An 18,851-nucleotide genomic window follows, 5' to 3' on the forward strand; every position below is an offset into this window, starting at 1 on the left:
ACATTTCTCTAGACGACTAAAGAAATAATTAATATCTACTCTTATACAGATGTGAAATATTCGTGTCTGATTGTTTAATTTGTTGCCAATTAGTTGACGTTAACACACATGTACACTGCCAATTAGTATTATTAGCATATGCATCCACATTATATGCGTAAGATAATCCACTCTCCATTTTGGTTTATTTTACATAAATATAAACAGCATGATAATAGATTGCCACCTGTCACAATAATATGTTTTTACGAGATTGTTTCCAACCACTGTCATGTAATACGTTATGTACACTTATTATTATTGTACACACACTTTTCTTTTACTTTTTCACGTGACCTTTTGAAATGTATAATATAACATGGCGAAGACAGACGATGTACTATGAACAAGTCGAAATAAAGTTCTGTTCTGTTCTGTTCTGATAAAACAATAGTTAACAGTAAGCATACAATACTACATTTTTCAAACTTAACCTCAGTGGTATTATACATGTACGCATGCGCAACACTATGTTTTACCTTGAGATGTTGAATGCTTATGTCTACGCTTTGTCTTTGGCTTCTGTCGTTTGCTAGTTTTGACATTGCATATACTGTTATACACTGGATATGATTTCGTTAATTGCCTTAATAGATACTTCAATATATAGAACAGCCGGTAAATAATGAGTTTTATATCTATTTACAAAGCATGCTTTGTTTTTGTTTATGTTTATTATATTGTAATTGATTTGTGGGAACTTGGTTACAAAAGTGATTAATTACAAACAATATGTCCCTGGATTGAACAATTTATTTGCAGATACAATTGCAATCACAATATTTTTAACTTCAGTCGCAATGCAATTGTCAAATGACGCCCCTTTGATGCTTTTCATCTATGGCTTTCTTGTTACATTCTGAATCGGACGAATCATTTGAGCCTTGAGACGACACTTTCCGCCTTAACTTGATTTTCGGTAAGGAGGGACTTCCTTGAAACAAAAAATACCATAAAAGCGTAAAGTGTAGTCCCTGATTAGCCAGTACGGACAGCACAGGCTAATCTGAAACGACACTTTACGCACATGCATTAAGCCCAGTTTTCTCAGAACGCGACACATTTGTACACAATTATGTGCTTATAAAGCTGACACGGAGCGAATCGTTCGTTCCGCATTTCGACATGGACCTTAACAATTTCCTTTTTTGTATAGGTCCCTAATTTTGATAAACACCATTAATATTGCTATTCAAAACCATTCAATGAATATAAAAACCACTAAGAATTGACAAGTCATATTCTGGCGTAACAAATAACGCAGATAAATACAAAAGTTAAACGACTGGTAGAATATAAGGAAAACGTAACAACGAAATAATGTTTTCTTTTATGTACAATGATACGACATTTTACTTTCGTGTATTTATATATTACGTGCCGTTTGTATTGAAAGCGAAATGATTTCCAATATGCAAAACACGTCCGGGAAACATTAGTTTTCCAGATACAATTATTAAAATTACTTATGCGGAATCGGCAGCATCTATTGAATTAAAAGAAAGTACCGGTATGTTGAAACGTTAAAAAGCTGTTATAATTCTGCTGATCATGACGAAATAAAAACATACGAGACCGTTTTCAATAACATAAAATCTCCACATGTCACGGCCATTCGAGCCGTTTATGTTAAGGACATAAAATTTCTTTCTGTGAATCGGGGCAATTATGGTTAAGGGAAGAAGGGATCGCAAAATGTGTGTTTTTCCAAAAGAATCGAATTCGTTCCCGGGAACAACGCGATGCCATCATATCAACGCTCCAATGTTCTCTGTAGGAAAGTCGATTGTAAAAGCAAAGGCCTAGAATGTATTCTAGGTCTTTGGTAAAAGGTAAAACGCTATATCAGTTAACTCAGCTAAAACCAAAGACCTTTAGAATATATTCTATAGGTCTTTGGCTAAAACCGCTGTAACTGCATTTTCAATCATTTAAGTCCTGTCTGATAATTTATTAAGAAGGAATATTTGATTACATGCGGTGCATTTTTACGTACAAGAAAAACAACAAAATAAAACAAATTAAATACAAACAATACACAGATCGCCGTCTGCTTGTTCCTTCTTCGTTCGTATTTTAAGTTAACTCCGAACAAGTTGTATTTTCTATTTAACGTCAACATTTTTATTATCATGTATTTTGAACGAAAATAATACAAAACCAAAGAAAGTTACTAAGTTTTCGCAGGTATGTGTATTCTCTAATACACATACCTGGTTTTTGTATAGATCTACGTTAAATAAGGACCCATAATTTAGCGGGTTATTCAAGATGGCGGATGTTGAACCGAAAAACAAGGATACTTCTTTTAAAATGGATATATCAGAAGATAAACAAATTTCTAAGTCCGGAGCACGAATGCAGACATTAAGAGACGTTATGGAGAAAACAGTTAATTCTTATACTTCAAATTTAAGGTAACTTTTACCGCTAATTGCTTTAAATGTTGATGTCGGTAGAACGTTTCGCACCCAAGTTGTCTCATCCAAAGTACGTTCTCGCAATCACCTTGTACAATAATAGTCGCTTCACTGGTGTTTATCCTATTAAAATACTATTATATATTTAGAAATGCCAGTTACAGGTTCTGGAAGGGTTTTCATTCGAATCACTGGCCCTAATTTTTTTAAGCAACTCTCTTGCTGTGAAAATACGGAGCTCCAATCGGGATCGAACCCACGACCAGTGCTCACACTGGCCTTCAGAAAATAATAGCCATAATTTTGTCCTTAAGAAAAATAATAGCCAAAACAGACGCGGGCTTCCCCGCAAAAATGGTACTGAAGGCAAAAAGAAAAAAAATGAATCTAATTTTATCTATGTTTTATCAAATGTATATCTATTGGATTTAAGTTATAATATATAATTAAAAACCAGCATAATATCAGTGTCATTTTCTTATAAAATATTATCATGGCTTTACTATAAAGAATACAATCAAGGTTGTGGGTGTGACTTAACAAACCAGACATCAGCTACAGTTACATACATATATACTTTAAAACAAAAAGATAAATACTTTTATTAAAGTACTACTAATAAAATAAGAAAACTGCCCTTTCAAATTGTTCATTTTTTAAAGTCTGTCTAGGTGCAAGTTCTGGTTAGTACAATACGAAATATTGTCAACCAGACCATCCATAACACCGCATATGTATTCGTCATTCTATAAAAATGTTACAAAGAACGCCGAAAGTAAATTAAAATCGACGAACCGTACCGTATCCGAAAACGACTGTCCGAAAACATGTCTAGATACCTCTTTTGCACATGAAATAAAATATGCATATCGTTTGACTGCAGAAAATAAAAACCTGTAACCTTGCGAATACTCAATCAATATAGGTTTGCAGTGCTTTACTCATAGATACATAATTTATGAATTGCGAGATGGCGGACATTTGCAACATGCGTAGAATGGTACGGATTTCAGAAACTTTGAGAAAGTAGCGAAAACGTGAATAATTGCAACATTGCAAAACTAAAGTTTTTATACTACTTACCTTTGAGAAGTGTTGAATTTTTTTTTACGTTAATTAGTATTTGAGCAACAAAAACACATTAATTATAGAAAAATAACAAAATCTGCTTCTTTATTATAAAGAAACATTAAAGCAGACGACAATTAGCGCCCGCTGACTTTAAAGCAATTACGGTATCATTTGAGCAACGTAAACAAAATAATTACACAAAAAAATGAAATCATTATCACACATCAAGAAATGTTGAAGCAGACGACAAATAGCGGTAATTACGGGGTAATTAGTTGATGGCAATTAAATAATTATTTCATCAAGCAATGTTCAACGAAATTTAATTTTAAAAAAAACGGCGTGAAAAACTAAACCAGCCGACAATATTTGTGGCGATTTTCAATACTGACGCTTAAATAATAATTGGCGAAAAAATAACGAAAATCTAACAGTTACTGATAATTGGTAAAGCACTGGGAGATTAAAGACGTTTTTTCCCGAAATATATCACTTCTGTCGGACACTGATTGAGAATAACGCTCTAGGCCACGATGTAGCAGAAGTTATTGACGCGTGTATGACAATACCCTGACAATACACAGGGTCGAGTGTGTACACAGGTAATCTCGTTATCAATTTTTCCTGCTTGATGGCCTGATTTACAGGCGTAGCGCATTCGCCAGAAAACATGTAGAGGCAAATTTATTTTTGATGTTACAAGGCGTATAAAATAATCGCCATTTTTTCTAGACAATTTTAAGAAATAATAGCCAGTAGGATTAAATAATCGCCATCGGCCATAATGTCTGGCAGCAGCGTGAGCACTGCACGACCTTCGCCGTGGAGTGGAAGTCAGACACTCTAACTACGTCGCTGAAAAGCTAGCTCAACAGCAAGGCTGTTGGAAGTGACCTTAAATCACTACACTCCTCCCCCTCTTAATGTTTCAAGGCCAGACATGCCCGCTACAGCATGTCACATTGACACTTTTTGCTATATATTATAGTGTCGACCGCTTCACAAGCGTCTCCTTGAAGCCATTAGACAGCTCACACCCACGTTCTGAATCACAGTACGTGTTTGCCTCGTCGCCATTATTGTGAAAAATACGGAGCTCCAATGGGGGATCCAACCCACGACCACCGGAGTGGTAGTCAGACACTCTAACCACGTCGCTGAAAAGCTAGCTCAATAGCAAGGCTGTTGGAGTGACCTTAAATCACTACAGTTGTATAAACCGTTAGTAGTGCTCGATTGGTCATTGTCGGTTTGGGTACTACTTGTAAACATGTACCCCGGGTACTCTTAAGTATACTTACATGTACCCCGGGTACGGTAAATATACTTAACAGTTCCCGGGAATTTGAACTCTGAATCGGCTTGTCTGCTTTTTTTTTTTTATTAATAATTTTCACATTTATGTCAATTTTTTTTTACATGGCCTCTATATTATCGAAACTCATACTTAAAAAGCATGTTGATGCATGTTTTTTAAAAGAGAAGTATGTTTAAGATAAACAATATCGTTTTACTTTAATCGGTAGTGTTTTTTACGTCATTGGATTATGGGCGGGAATACAACTCGGGTACAGTCTTATATCAACCGGGTACGTTTAAGTATATTTACCATACCGGGGTACATGTTAGTATACTTAAGAGTACCCGGGGTACTGTACATGTATTAAAAGTAGAACCCGACAATGACCAATCGAGTGTTAGCATGTCTATCCGTAGTATCCACCCTATATGAACATATGCAAATTTCGGAAGTGAACAAATACAAAAACACGCATGTGTTACATGTCAATCTGAAGTGAAATGTGTATTCTTGGACATAACAACAAAAACTGCATGTAAATCCAGCGATTTTTTTGCCCAATTGGGAAAAGTACCTGTACCAGCCCAATTGGGGAAAATAGTGTGTGAAAAAAACTGAAATTGGGAAAATTCGCGTCGTGAAGTCTTCATATTGGGAAATTGGTGTATTCGAGTTTTTGCTCCCAAATACTTTTAAATTGATAACTAAATGTTATCAAGTTGTCAATATTATATTTACTTAGGTTCAAGCCGTATCGAGCTGTATAGGAAAACTAACTTTGACTTGACTTGAAAAAATGAGTCGCAAACTTTCTAAAATTGTGAAAATTTGAGTCGCAAACTTCTTGACATTGTGAAAATTCTGTCCCTTATTGTGAAAAACGGCCATTCTCACATAAGGAAAAAAGCCCTGCCCGAGCCGACAATGACCAATCAAGCACAATTATGTAATAAGAAGTGTGCCGTGCTCTGGGTCAATGGGGCTTTATGCATGTGATTGTGCATTGAGGCAATCCCGCATAAAAAAAGCCCCATTTTCCCAGAGCGAGGCTCAATTCTACAGGTTGCCGTTATGTATTTTCAGACTGATAAAGCCGCTGTCCAGCGTGAACAAAACAATTCTGAAGGGTTTGGAACAGCAGATTGTGAAACAACTCAAGGACAACGTTATAGTACGTCTGTTTGTAGGTTAATGATTTCATGCACAACTGCCGCATTTTGTTTATAGAGGGTTTTTATTTGTTTTCAGTGCTATTGAAACTTGTATTCATGTAATGTTAGGAGTCTTCTAACAAGTTGTGATTAAATTTTATTATACCATAGAAATAATGTTTAATGTATATTAAAGTCATTGTGTCTGTCTTTTGATTTGTCGACATAAGATTGTGAAGTACTTCACCATTTCTCAAGCGATTAAATTGAATTTTAAATTTGTCATCACCACAAAGTACCGAGGTTAAGGCTTTTTTCCTTCTCTAGCAAGGGCCTTTTATCTAAGAGAAAGGCCCCTTCCCCAAAGAGTTTCTTTAAAATGATCCCCTTGGTTCCCCTTTCTGAATTTTTATATATATTTTTTCCCCCAAAATGGAAGGCCAGGCCCTAGAGGTACACAGTCATGTGCAAGACTCACTCATAACATTGATATGTCCACTTGAACTAAGCAATGGGCTTGACTGCCATAGAAATGCTATTAGCGTGTGGAGTGAATAACTTTTAATTTCTCTTCATGAAGTTTGGAATGTGCTAGACTAGATCTTTATCAAATGGGAAAGCTTGATATAACAGTAACAATGGTCAAGTGTATGCAGAGGTGTGTTCTTTTCTGAGCTTGTATTGACTGTAACATTACCACATTTGAGGTTTCCGTGGTGTAATCGATAAGGTGTCCGCCTAGCGACCAGGAGGTTGCGGGTTTAATGCCCACTGTGGGAGCATTTTTTGGATTCCTCCAAAAGACACCAAATACTGGTTCTAGGCCCAGGAAATGGACTTGTGAGCATTTCAATAAGCCTTCGATGCAAACGACCTAAAATTATAAGGTTTAAACTAACATTATAACAAATGTTGAAGTGAATGTTCATAATGGTGACACAACATGTCTCTTGCAACACCTGTGTGTCACTCTTCCTCAAAGGTCAAGGTCACATTTAGAGGTCAAGGGTAAGATTTGGCTTTAAAACACCATGTAACTTGTAACTTTGTTATTCATCATGAATTTTTTAAAATAATTTGTCACAAATTACCAACATGTGGAGACAGAGTTTGTGTAGTAATACCCGTCTCTTACTGCAAGGTCTAATAATTCTTTCAAACAGATTGTCAGGACTATAAGTATTGACCCGAAGATAAGTATTGGCAATTTTTGGCATCAATCCGCCATACTTAGTGATGATTATCAAGAACTTAAAAAAAAGCTTCCCATTTGAATTTCAGGTATTACATGTAATTAAAGGCTTTGTTGTGAATGATGTTATTGTGTCATGGTTGCGAGTTATTGTGTCGTGATTTCGAGTTTCACAACACAATCAAGCAGATAGTCAAGTATATGTGTGTGTGTAAGTGCGAGCTGGCCTCAGAACTGTCACTTTGACTCAGTGCTGGATTAAGTACCGTGGAGTCCCATGGCCAGTGAAACATTTGGGTTTAGTTCCAGGCCCTTAGTTGGCATGGGGCCTGCCAGAATTCCAGTTGCCAGTCAATGTCACTTGTTTAAATGAGTACAACATTGCCAAGGCTTGCAAGACATAAAATGCGACAATGTCCTTTTAAAGGTACTAAATGTCATTAAAATAGTGTAATACCAGTACGACATTTTATCCCACTTTTACAGCGAATTCGGTTGATTAAAGCCCCGTTGATTAAATATCATCTATAATCAACGGCAGGAAATGACGTCAATATTTCGACGAAATGACGTCGTAAATCCAGCGAAATTATCCAGTCAAACTAATTTTGTTTAAACAAAAAGGTTTACAAAATTAAAAGTGGGATAAATAGAATAATAGATTAGTGTTGATTATAGATCAGGTTTATCATGCTCGGCACGAAAACGTAAAAGCACTCGCCAAGGCTTGTGCTTTTTGTTTTCTAAGCCTTGCATGATAAACCTGATCTATAATCAACACTAACCTATTATTCTCTATATAATTCTTAGATTAAAATTTAAAAAAAATCAAGAAATCAATTAACTGCATTGATTCTTTCCAAGATGGCAGCCTAAAAGACTGACATTACAGCTGTTTCCTTCCTTGACAGGTCTTGTAACATACTTTTGGCTTTGTGAATTTTTTCTGTCTTCTGCTTCAGCAATTCAACTAATTAACAAATAAAAAACACATTTTATGTACCCGCTTTTAGTTTAAAGCGAGATTATACGATTTTTCATATGTGTTTAATTGTAATATTAATATATTGATAAAATATTTTACAATAACACAAAATAGGAAAGAAAAAATTTGCGTTGAAGACGAATTTCATAAAATGCAGCAAATACAAACTAGCGCCCCGAACCAATTGGGACGAAGATATTTCCTACATATATTCCTACAATAACCGAAGCATTCGTCTTTTTATTAGGATCAGAGTTAGTGTTCGTGTGTTGTATGAATATATATCGTTGCAGGAATTTCAAATGAACCGTTACACTTAATTTAGATTCATATTGTACATGCATGATATACATGCTGGCGAATTCGACTGTACAGACATTTTCGATTTCAGAATAAAATATCTGGTTTATTTCGCATTTTTCGACACATGTTCTTCTTAACTTTTATTTTAATTTATATTGAAATATATGTATAATAAGTTTTTTTTACACTTTTATATAAATTCATAAATATTTGACAAAATCGTATAATCTCGCTTTAAACCTATTTATTTCAAGTTCAATTGCATAGAAAGCCTAAGGCTTAATTTATATGAAACGCTCTCGAGTCCGTTTCCTGGGACTAAAACCACTACTGGGAGTCTGTGGAGGAGATCTAAAGAATGCTTCCACAGTGGGGATTGAACCGATGACCTAGTCCCCAGGCGGACACCATATCCACTACGCCAGGGCTCCTTTTTGGGGGATTGATCCAGAGTCCAAGAGTGCTGTATTGAATTCTACTCCAGTCTGAGCCGGCTCATGAACTTTTTGAAAACAATGCTGTTTTGCAAATAATAAATGATTGTCATTTGGTAAGACAATGTCAAGCCTTTAAATGGAACAATACATGGATATAAAATAATTAGCTTTGTCAAGTTATTACTTAAGGCTAAGTAAGTAAAAAAAATCTTTCGTACCTGTCGCATGGGGAACTTAAAGTTGCAGGGCCCATAGGCAGTTGCCTTTTCTGCCTAATGCATAATCAGGGACTGCATTTATTGTTGAATTTAAAAAATACTTACCAGAATTGTTCATCGTGAGACCACATGTGGAATGTAACACCAGTGTCTCTCCTTCAAAAGTTAGTCACACTTAGAGGTCAAAGGTTATATTTTGCCATAAAACTGCTTGTCTGGACTGTTACTTCAACTTTGCAATTTTAAACAAATTACCACAAATGACAAGAATGATTAGACGGGATGTGTAGTGTAACCGCCTCTCTACCTGTAAGGTCAAATCAGACTAAGAGGTAAAATTTTGGCATGTCTGAGATTACTGTTGGCTGCTTTCAGAAAGAGCTTGAGGGGATGTACAGTGATGAGAACATCGAGGTGTTACTGAACAGACTGGATGAGCTCACCAGGCCGGGACGTGCTGACCAATCACCCGCATGGTAAGCAGTTGTTATGGCTAATTGGTTTTCCAATCTTCAGGTCAGTATTCACAGACCTATTCTTAGAAACTCAAGAATAAAGAATAGAATTATACCCAAGAAAACATACTTCAGAGATGGAATATAAACAGGCTGAAACATATCTTTAACAAAATATATAAAGAATGTTGTAGTCATGTGTGTGAAATGCCCTGGTAGACTCCACGTTTAAGAAGTTATAAAACATTACAGTTTTAAGAATAATCTTTATTTGTATACCCCCACAAACGAAGTTTAGGGGGATATATAGGAGTGAACTTGTCAGTCGGTCGGTCCGTGTCTGCTCACTAATTCAAGTAGTTTTCATCCAATCTTCACCAAACTTGGTCAGAAGTTTTATCCAGATGATCTCTAGGCCAAGTTTGAACATGGGCCATACTGGGCCAAAAACTAGGTCACGGGGTCACTTAGTGCGTTTTTTAACATTCAGCATGGTGTCCACTCTCTAATTCAAGTAGTTTTTATCTGATCTTCACAAAACTTGGTCAGAAGTTTTATCTAGATGATCTTAAGGCCAAGTTTGAACATGGGCCATGCCGGGTCAAAAACTAGGTCACTGGGTCACTTAGTGCGTTTTAAACATTGCACATGCTAAATATTCTGTGTCAATTCGGCATATGGGGGTATTCGTCACGTCTGTGACAAAGCTCTAGTTAGACATTAGTCTAAGAATTGGTTGGGGTGAATACTGGCCCTGATCTGCCTTTTTTTACTTGACTTTCCGAAGGAAATGGCAAGATACATGTATTCTATTCTTTGAAGAGACGATGTTTGATCTAGATTTTTATGTAAGCTTGTTTCTTAGAAGTGACATAAGGGATTGAAGTAAAACTTCAAACAATTGTTTCCCCATGTTATAATTAGCGAGTTTGGTAAGCCTTTTTTCGCTTAAAAATGTCCATTCATGCAAAAAGGCAGGTTTAAGTTTTTCATTAAGCTAGCTTATCAGGAATGGCTTAAGGTATATCATTCCAACATATAAACTTTATTCCACATATTGAAATGACCCCAATGGTCAAGCTTGGTAACTGGTTAGAGATTTTGTCAATTAAGGGCCTTTAGACACTTAGAGTTTTTACATGTTAGCTATATAGACAGGTAAAACATGGAGCTATATTGACGGGTAACAGCTATCTAGACAAGAAACAGCTATGTAGACAGATAACAGCTATATAGACAGGTAACAGCTATCTAGACAGATAACAGCTATATAGACAGGTAACAGCTATCTAGATGGGTAACAGCTATCTAGACAGATAACAGCTATATAGACAGGTAACAGCTATCTAGATGGGTAACAGCTATCTAGACAGGTAACAGCTATCTAGACGGGTAACAGCTATCTAGACGGGTAACAGCTATCTAGACAGGTAACAGCTATATTTACTTCAAATTGATACTGAACATCTCTTATGACAATACAGTCAATCTCAACAATGCTTGGCCCAATTACCAACCCTGGGGCACCCCCGCCCACATAGACCATGCCCACCCAAAATTGCCTTTTACTATAACTTCTTCATTTCTACACCGATTTACTTTAAATTGATACTGAACATCTCTTATGACAATACGGTCAATCTCAACTATGCATGGCCCCATTACCAAGCCTGGGTCAAACATACAGCGTGGGGATATGCGTCGGCCTCTGCAGCGCCATTTCTAGTTTTATATTATCTTGAGTTATTGTAAGGAGACTTTATACATTTAAACATTACATCTAGCTTTGGATTTCATAAAAGATGGATCATGTGACCGTCAACATACACAAATGTCTTATATCTAGTTATGGCATTGGCAAGCATATAGGGTGGGTATGGTTGAAGTTAAACTCACAAGAATGCCTCACATCTAGATATGGCATGGGTTTGCATATATATGGTGTGTGCAGTCAAGGTCATTGTTAAAAGATTTTGAAAAACTATTTCTGCTCAATAACATGAAAACATATTGATCAATTGTAATGAAACTTGATACAATACATAGATTCTTTATATATGGAGAATTCTTTTAGAAAGGTTGTGAGCATGGTCAAGGTCACTGTTACTAAATATATAAAAATGAATTTGGCTTAATTCATGTATAAATGCTCAAGAATAAGGTATATGTACAGTGTACAACCTCAATTTTTGTTCCCATATGGGGAAGATTGGGTCAAGTTACAAGTTAAACATTCAACATCACTGTTTGTAAATATATAAAAATGGTGGACACTCAAAATCAAGGTTTATCATTTATGTGGCTCTTAAGATGTTTTGCAAATTAGAAAATTACTTGATATCTAACATAAATTTATCTTGTCAACGACCAGTTTGACAAGAACCAAGAAAGTCTAGTGCCCTTGTCTCTGACAGCTCTTGTTCATTCCTCTAATCTGTACTTAACAGGCGTCCCTCTGGAGACGTAAGAAGGGATGCAGGTCCCCACCTTGTGGCCCTTAAACGGGAGAAACTCAAGGTGTTAGAGGCCCAGCTGACCGATCTGGAGGCTCAGAACAAGCTCCTGGCCACCAGGGTGGTCAAACGTGAGCAGCATGTGGTCAGAACCAAGGACAAGATTGTCGCAATTGCTGAGGAGCTTGAACAGGTTAGACATTATTATTGAACCCCCTTATTGTTGAGGTTAGACAATATGAGCCGCGTTCTTGAAAACAGGTTCAGCATGTGGCTGACCAATTTGTAGTTGAATCTTCGACTTTTCAAAGAAAAGTCAAGCTATTCTTCTTGCCTAGGCGTCAGCATCAGCAAAGATGTCAGAGCTGATTGAAGTTTTCAATAAGATAGTTTCTCAGGAATTACTCAAGAGATTTCAGTAAAACGTGTGTTCCACATATTGGAATAGCCTTATAGGCCAAAGAAAGGGGCCATTTTACACTTAGAAATGAATTTACATATGCACTATATCGGAAGGTTACAGTTTTTAGTAAGCTAGAAACTCAGGAATGGCTTTATGGATTATAAAATGTATACTCTATATTAAAATTACCCCAATTTGGTAACTTCTGTTTGCAATTTTTTTAATAAGCAGTCATATAACACTTAAAGGTTTACACAATTATGCACAACTTTGACAGGTTAAAGTGTTTAGGTAGGCTACTTTTACAAGAATGGCTTAAGGGATTTTATTTAGAGCTGTAACGATTCACTCATCATTCGATTCGATTTCGATACTTAATGGTCCGATTCAATTTTTTTAGATTCGATTCAAATGAAACTATTTGCAGCTTATTTTGCAAACTATTTCATGTTTGGTTTTTCGAGTGCATGAATTAATATGTTTAGTATTTGTTATTAACTGATTAAGTATTTATGTTGACCATTTAAAGTGTTTAATTTTTTTAATAAAATTTAAAAACGCACATTGTTATATAAGTAACAAATTTATTGAACAAAACTTCCTGTTGAGTTATTCTTAAATAACATAAAATGCACAATGTATCACATGTGTTTAACAGAAAAACAAAACAAAACAAACATGTAAGTATATACGGTAAACAACTTCCAGTTGACTTCTTAACAGAATGCACACAGTTAAGTAAACAAACCAACTAAGTTATTTCAACTTACGTCAACGAAACACGTTTTGCAAGTTGCCTTTGCATTAGAACCTTGGCGAAACCCAAAATGTTCCCATACTTTTGATTTTAATTTTGACGGTGCGTCTTTAAGCGTGGTTTAAGAAGCCATTTTAACGGCTGATGTAATGCTAAGCATTGTATTCATTCTTTCATTGGATGCCATATGGGCTTCTGACCAATCACAAGACATATTACATAAGACAAGAAAGTTTAGACCACGGAATGGAAAGTAAGGTTTAAAATGCGGATCAATCGGGATTGCAGTGAATTGAAATTAATTATTGGATCAAAATTGTCCGTATTGGTATCAAAATCGAATCGGCGGCCTTGAACCGGTTTTTCTATGCATCACACCGAATCATTACAGCTCTAATTGTATTCATACTAAAATATAAATGCCTTTTAATGAAATGACTCCATAGGCCAGGTTTTATAACTCAAGGTTGAAAATTGTCAAACTTGAAGGCTTTTGGATAAACTGTTCCTATAAACTTGCATTTCCATGTATACAAAATGGACTGGATGAAGTTTAATGGTCAATTCAAACATTATGTAACAATAACTTTCAAAGGAATTGAGCAATTGTAATAAAACTTGATACACAGATTCATTATGTCCAGAGATCGCACATGAAATGGGTCTCATCAAGGTCAAGGTCACTGTTACTAAATATAGAAACATGTTTTCATCCGCAAAACGCTCAATTTGTATAATAATACCCTTTATTAGCCCCAAAAAACACAAATATTGAAATATATACATTTAACATTACCATGGATGAAATTATGTAAGTCATTTTTCAAATTATCAGTGCCTATTAAACTGGCCCGTCAAAACATCTGTTTGTTTGCATTTAGCTGGTAACCCACTGTTGATGAATGCTGTTAACAAAGCCAACAATGCAGTCAGTTTTGGCCTACAAAGATATTTTGTCAAGTGTGAAAACAAGAGATACCAACTCATTTCTGAAAAGATTCACTGTATTCCAGATATACTTTGTACAAACACTTCTTTTTAGCTCACCTGAGCTGTGCTCATGGTGAGCTTTTGTGAACCCCTTTTGTCCGTCGTGCGGCGTGCGGCGTCAACATTTGCCTTGTGAACACTCCAGAGGCCACATTTATTGTCCGATCTTCATGAAACTTGGGTCAGAACATTTGTCCTATTGATACCTTGAGTTCGGAACTGGGTCATGCTGGGTCAAAAACTGTAGAAGTCACATTTGATGCCCAATCTTCATGTAACTGTGTCAAAATGTTTGTCTTAATGATATGTTGGTTGAGTTGAAAAATGGGTAGTCCTTTGAAAAATATGGCTGCCAGGGGGCGGGGCAGTATTCCTTATATGGCGATATAGAAACCTTGTGAACACTCTAGAAGTCACAATTTTAGCCCAATCATCATGAAACTTGGTCGAAACATTGGGTTTATTGATATCTCGAACGAGTTCCATAATGGTCCATATCGGTGAAAAAACATGGCCGCCAGGGGGCGAGCAGTTTTCCTTATATGGCTATAGTAAAACCTTGTGAACACTCTAGAGGCCACATTTATTGTCCAATCTTCATGAAATTTGGTCAGAAGATTGGTCTGTATGATATCTTGGATGTGTTCGAAAATGGTAACATTTGCTTGAAAAACATGGCTGCCAAGGGGCGGGGCATTTTTCCTTAAATGGCTATATATGGCTATAGTAAAACTCTGTGAACACTCTAGAGGCCACATTTATTGTCCAATCTTCACGAAATTTGGTCAGAAGATTGGTCTCAATGATATCTTGGATGAGTTCGAAAATGGTTACGTTTGCTTGAAAAACATGGCTTCCAAGGGGCGGGGCATTTTTCCTCATATGGCTATAATCTTGTTAACACTCTAGAGGTCACATTTATAGTCCGATCTTCATGAAACTTAGTCAGAAGATTCATCCCAATAATATCTTGGACAAGTTAAAAAATGGTGCCGGTTGGTTGAAAACATGGCCGCCAGGGGGTGGGGCATTTTGCCTATATGGCTATAGTAAAACCTTGTTAACACTTTAGAGGCCACATTTATTTTCCGATCTTCATGAAACTTTATCAGAAGACTTGTCCTAATGATATCTTGGATGAGTGTGAAAATGGTTTCAGTTGGTTAAAAAACATGGGCACCAGGGGGCGGGGCATTTTTCCTAATACATGTATGGCTATATATCATGCTTCTGTAAAACCTTGTTAATAACACTCTAGAGGCCACATTTATTGGCCGATCATCATGAAACTTGGTCAGATGATTTGTCCCAATGATATCTTGGATGAGTTCAAAAATGGTTCCGGTTGGTCGAAAAACATGGCCACCAAGGGGCGTGGCATTTTTCCATATATAGCTATAGTTAAACCTTGTTAACACTCTAGAAGCTGTATTTATTGTACGATCATCATGAAACTTTGTCAGAAGATTTGTCCCAATGATATTTTGGACAAGTTCGAAAATGGTTCCAGTTGCTTGAAAAACATGGCCACCAGTGGGCGGGGCATTTTTCCTTATATAGACTTATGAATCTTCATGAAACTTTGTCAGTATATTTTTTAAATGATATTTTGGATGTGTATGAAAATGATTCTGGTTTGTTGAAAAACGTGGCTGCCAGGGTGTTCACTAGTAATGAAAGTTGGTAAGAACATTTTGTTCTTATGACATCTTGGGCTGCACAGAACAGGTCAGTTCCTTTGAATCTCAGGTGAGCGACTTTTGGCCTTTCATGCCCTCTTGTTTTTTCATTTTGGGCACATTTTGTCAATTATCAAGGTCACTGTTTAAGTAGATAAAGAAAACAGTTCACCCTCATTATCAAGGCCTCCCCCTCATTATCAAGGCCTATGTTTCTCGTTATTTTTCAAATTAGAACCATACTAAGTTACTTGATATAGCTTAAATAACTAACCTACTACGCAAACAGTTTATTAAAAAAAAGGAACAACTCAGACACCTTTTTTTTTTAGGAAAGATTGTATTCATAATTAATTAAACGCATGGACAAACATGGTTTCTTGTCTCACTTGCATATTTTGAATACACATGTACTACTAGTATTTTTAATTGAACACTTTTATGTTTTTGAATACCTTACTTTTCTAGGTGGTGAAAGAAGAAACAAACATGGTAAGAACAAGACGTTCTGTGAAATAGCTCTTCCCTAGAAATGCTTGCCTAAGAGAAAATACATGTTCTTGATGCCACATCTGCAGTGCATCAGTTAGAAGTGCAGACTTTTTGAAATGAGGATTGCATGGTGCTCCGCTCGGTCCACAGCTTATGAATGGTGTGAAGTAGTGCCCAAAATATGTGCTGCTATGAAGTTATGTTACTTAATATACAAATTGCACACATTGGTTGCTTTATCTGAAAAGTATGAGTTGATTCGACACCAAACCATGGATAAGCATGCTTGAGAAAATCAGTTGGCAGTGAGTCATCAGTGAGCGCAGAGAGAAGCAGAACATATTTTATAATTAAACCTTGCTAAGATTAAATGGGGCCTAATGCATGTTGCACAGGCTAATCAGGGCCATAGGGACAACTCTTTTCATCTAGACTGGATTTGCGCTAAGAAGGGACTTCCTTGATTGAGGCTCATCAATTTTAAATATATTCAAAGAGACAATTACATTTTCAGAAAATTTCTGTGTTAAATTATTTTCAAAATCTGATTTCCTTTTTTAACATAATGATAAATCTATGTTTATAATTTTAGTTAAACAAGTAAAAAAAATCCATTTATTTCGTTTGTTATTTTCACCAGCCCCATATTGCGAATATTTACTATCTGTAAGTGGTTAAATATGATAATGTTGATTTTGCATATCAAGCATTTTGTTCATTTTTTTAGATCACCTGATTGCTCAGGTGAGCTTTTTTGACCGGTCTTTGTCTGTCGTTTGTCCGTCCGTCCGTCCGTTAACATTTGCTCGTAAACACTCTAGAGGCCACATTTCTTGTCCAATCTTCATGAAACTTGGTCAGAAGCTTTGTCCCAATGAAATCACGGCCGAGTTCGAAACTGGGTTTGCTGGGTCAAAAACTAGGTCACCATGTCAAAAACAAGAAAAACCTTGTAAACACTGTATAAGTCAAATTTCATGCCCATTCTTCATGTAACTTTGTCAAAATGTTTGTCTTAATGATATCTTGGTTGAGTTCAAAAGTGGTTCCGATCCGTTGAAAAACATGGCCGCCAGTGGGCGGGGCAGTTTTCCTTATTTGGCTATAGAGAAACCTTGTAAACACTCTAGAAGTCACATTTTTTGCCCAATCATCATAAAAGATGGTCAAAACATTGGTTTTAATGATATCTCAGACGAGTTAGAAAATGGTCGGGATCGGTGAAATAACATGGACGCCAGTGGGCGGGGCATTTTTCTCTATATGTATAAAGTGAAAACATGTGAACACAGTAGAAGTCACATTTTTGGCTCAATTTTCATGAAATTTGCTCAGAACATTTGTTTCCTTGATACGAGAGTTGAGTTCAAAAATGGTTCCGGTCAGTTGAATAAAATGGCTGCTGGGAGGGGGGCAGTTTTCTCATTATGCCCCCCCCCCCCCCTCTTTTGAAGAAGAAAGGGTATATTGTTTTGCTCATGTCAGTCCGTCCGTCCACCAGATGGTTTCTGGATGATAACTCAAGAGCGCTTATGCCAAGGATCATGAAACTTCATAGGTACATTGATCATGACTCGCAAATGACCCCTATTGATTTTCAGGGCACTAGGTCAAATTTCAAGGTCACGGTGACCCAAAGCAGTAAAATGGTTTCCGGATGATAACTCAAGAACGCTTATGCCTAGGATCATGAAACTTCATAGATACATTGATCATGACTCGCAGATAATCCCTATTGATTTTCATGTAACTAGGTCAAAGGTCAAGGTCACGATGACCCGAAATAGTAAAATGGTTTCCAGATGATAACTCAAGAACGCTTAGGCCTAGGATCATTTAACTTCATAGGTACATTGATCATGACTCGCAGATGACCCCTATTAATTTTTAGGTCACTTGGTCAAAAGTCAAGGTCACAATGACCTGAAATAAAAAAAATGGTTTCCAGATGATAACTAAAGAACGCTTATGCCTAGGATCATGAAATTTCATAGGTACTATGATCATGTCTCGAAGATGACCCCTATTGATTTTCAGGTCACTAGGTCAAAGGTCAAGGTCACGGTGACCTGAAATAGTAAAATGGTTTCTGGATGATAACTCAAGAACACTTATGCCTAGGATCATGAAACTTCATAGGTACAATGATCATGACTCGCAGATGACCCCTATGGTTTTTAGGTCACTAGGTCAAAGGTCAAGGTCACGGTGACCTGAAATAGTAAAATGGTGTCTGGATGATAACTGAAGAACGCTTATGCCTAGGTTCAAGAATCTTCATAGGTATATTGATCATGACTCGCAGATGACCCCTATTGATTATCAGGTCACTAGGTCAAAGGTCAAGGTCACAGTGCCAAAAAACGTATTCACACAATGGCTGTCACGGTCACAGTGACTCAACTTAGAAAAATGGTTTCTGGATGATAGCTCAAGAATGCTTACGCCTGGAATCATGAAACTTCATAGGATATTGATCATGACTCGCAGATGAAATAATGATGAA

General features: G+C 36.5%; 1 protein-coding gene across 1 annotated transcript; it reads left to right on the forward strand.

The window, feature by feature from the left end:
• Nucleotides 1-2,139: 2,139 nt before the first annotated feature.
• Nucleotides 2,140-16,961, forward strand: LOC127879764 (uncharacterized). The gene is made up of 5 exons (XM_052426813.1): nt 2,140-2,456; nt 5,914-6,001; nt 9,492-9,592; nt 12,019-12,217; nt 16,322-16,961. Exons 1-5 carry the CDS (start codon nt 2,311-2,313, stop codon nt 16,370-16,372), a joined length of 585 nt encoding a protein of 194 aa, XP_052282773.1. The 5' UTR covers nt 2,140-2,310; the 3' UTR covers nt 16,373-16,961.
• The last annotated feature ends 1,890 nt before the right edge of the window (nt 16,962-18,851 follow it).

The sequence above is a fragment of the Dreissena polymorpha genome, chromosome 4 (genome assembly GCF_020536995.1).
Source record: "Dreissena polymorpha isolate Duluth1 chromosome 4, UMN_Dpol_1.0, whole genome shotgun sequence".
In the NCBI taxonomy this organism is placed as follows: Eukaryota; Metazoa; Mollusca; class Bivalvia; order Myida; family Dreissenidae; genus Dreissena; species Dreissena polymorpha.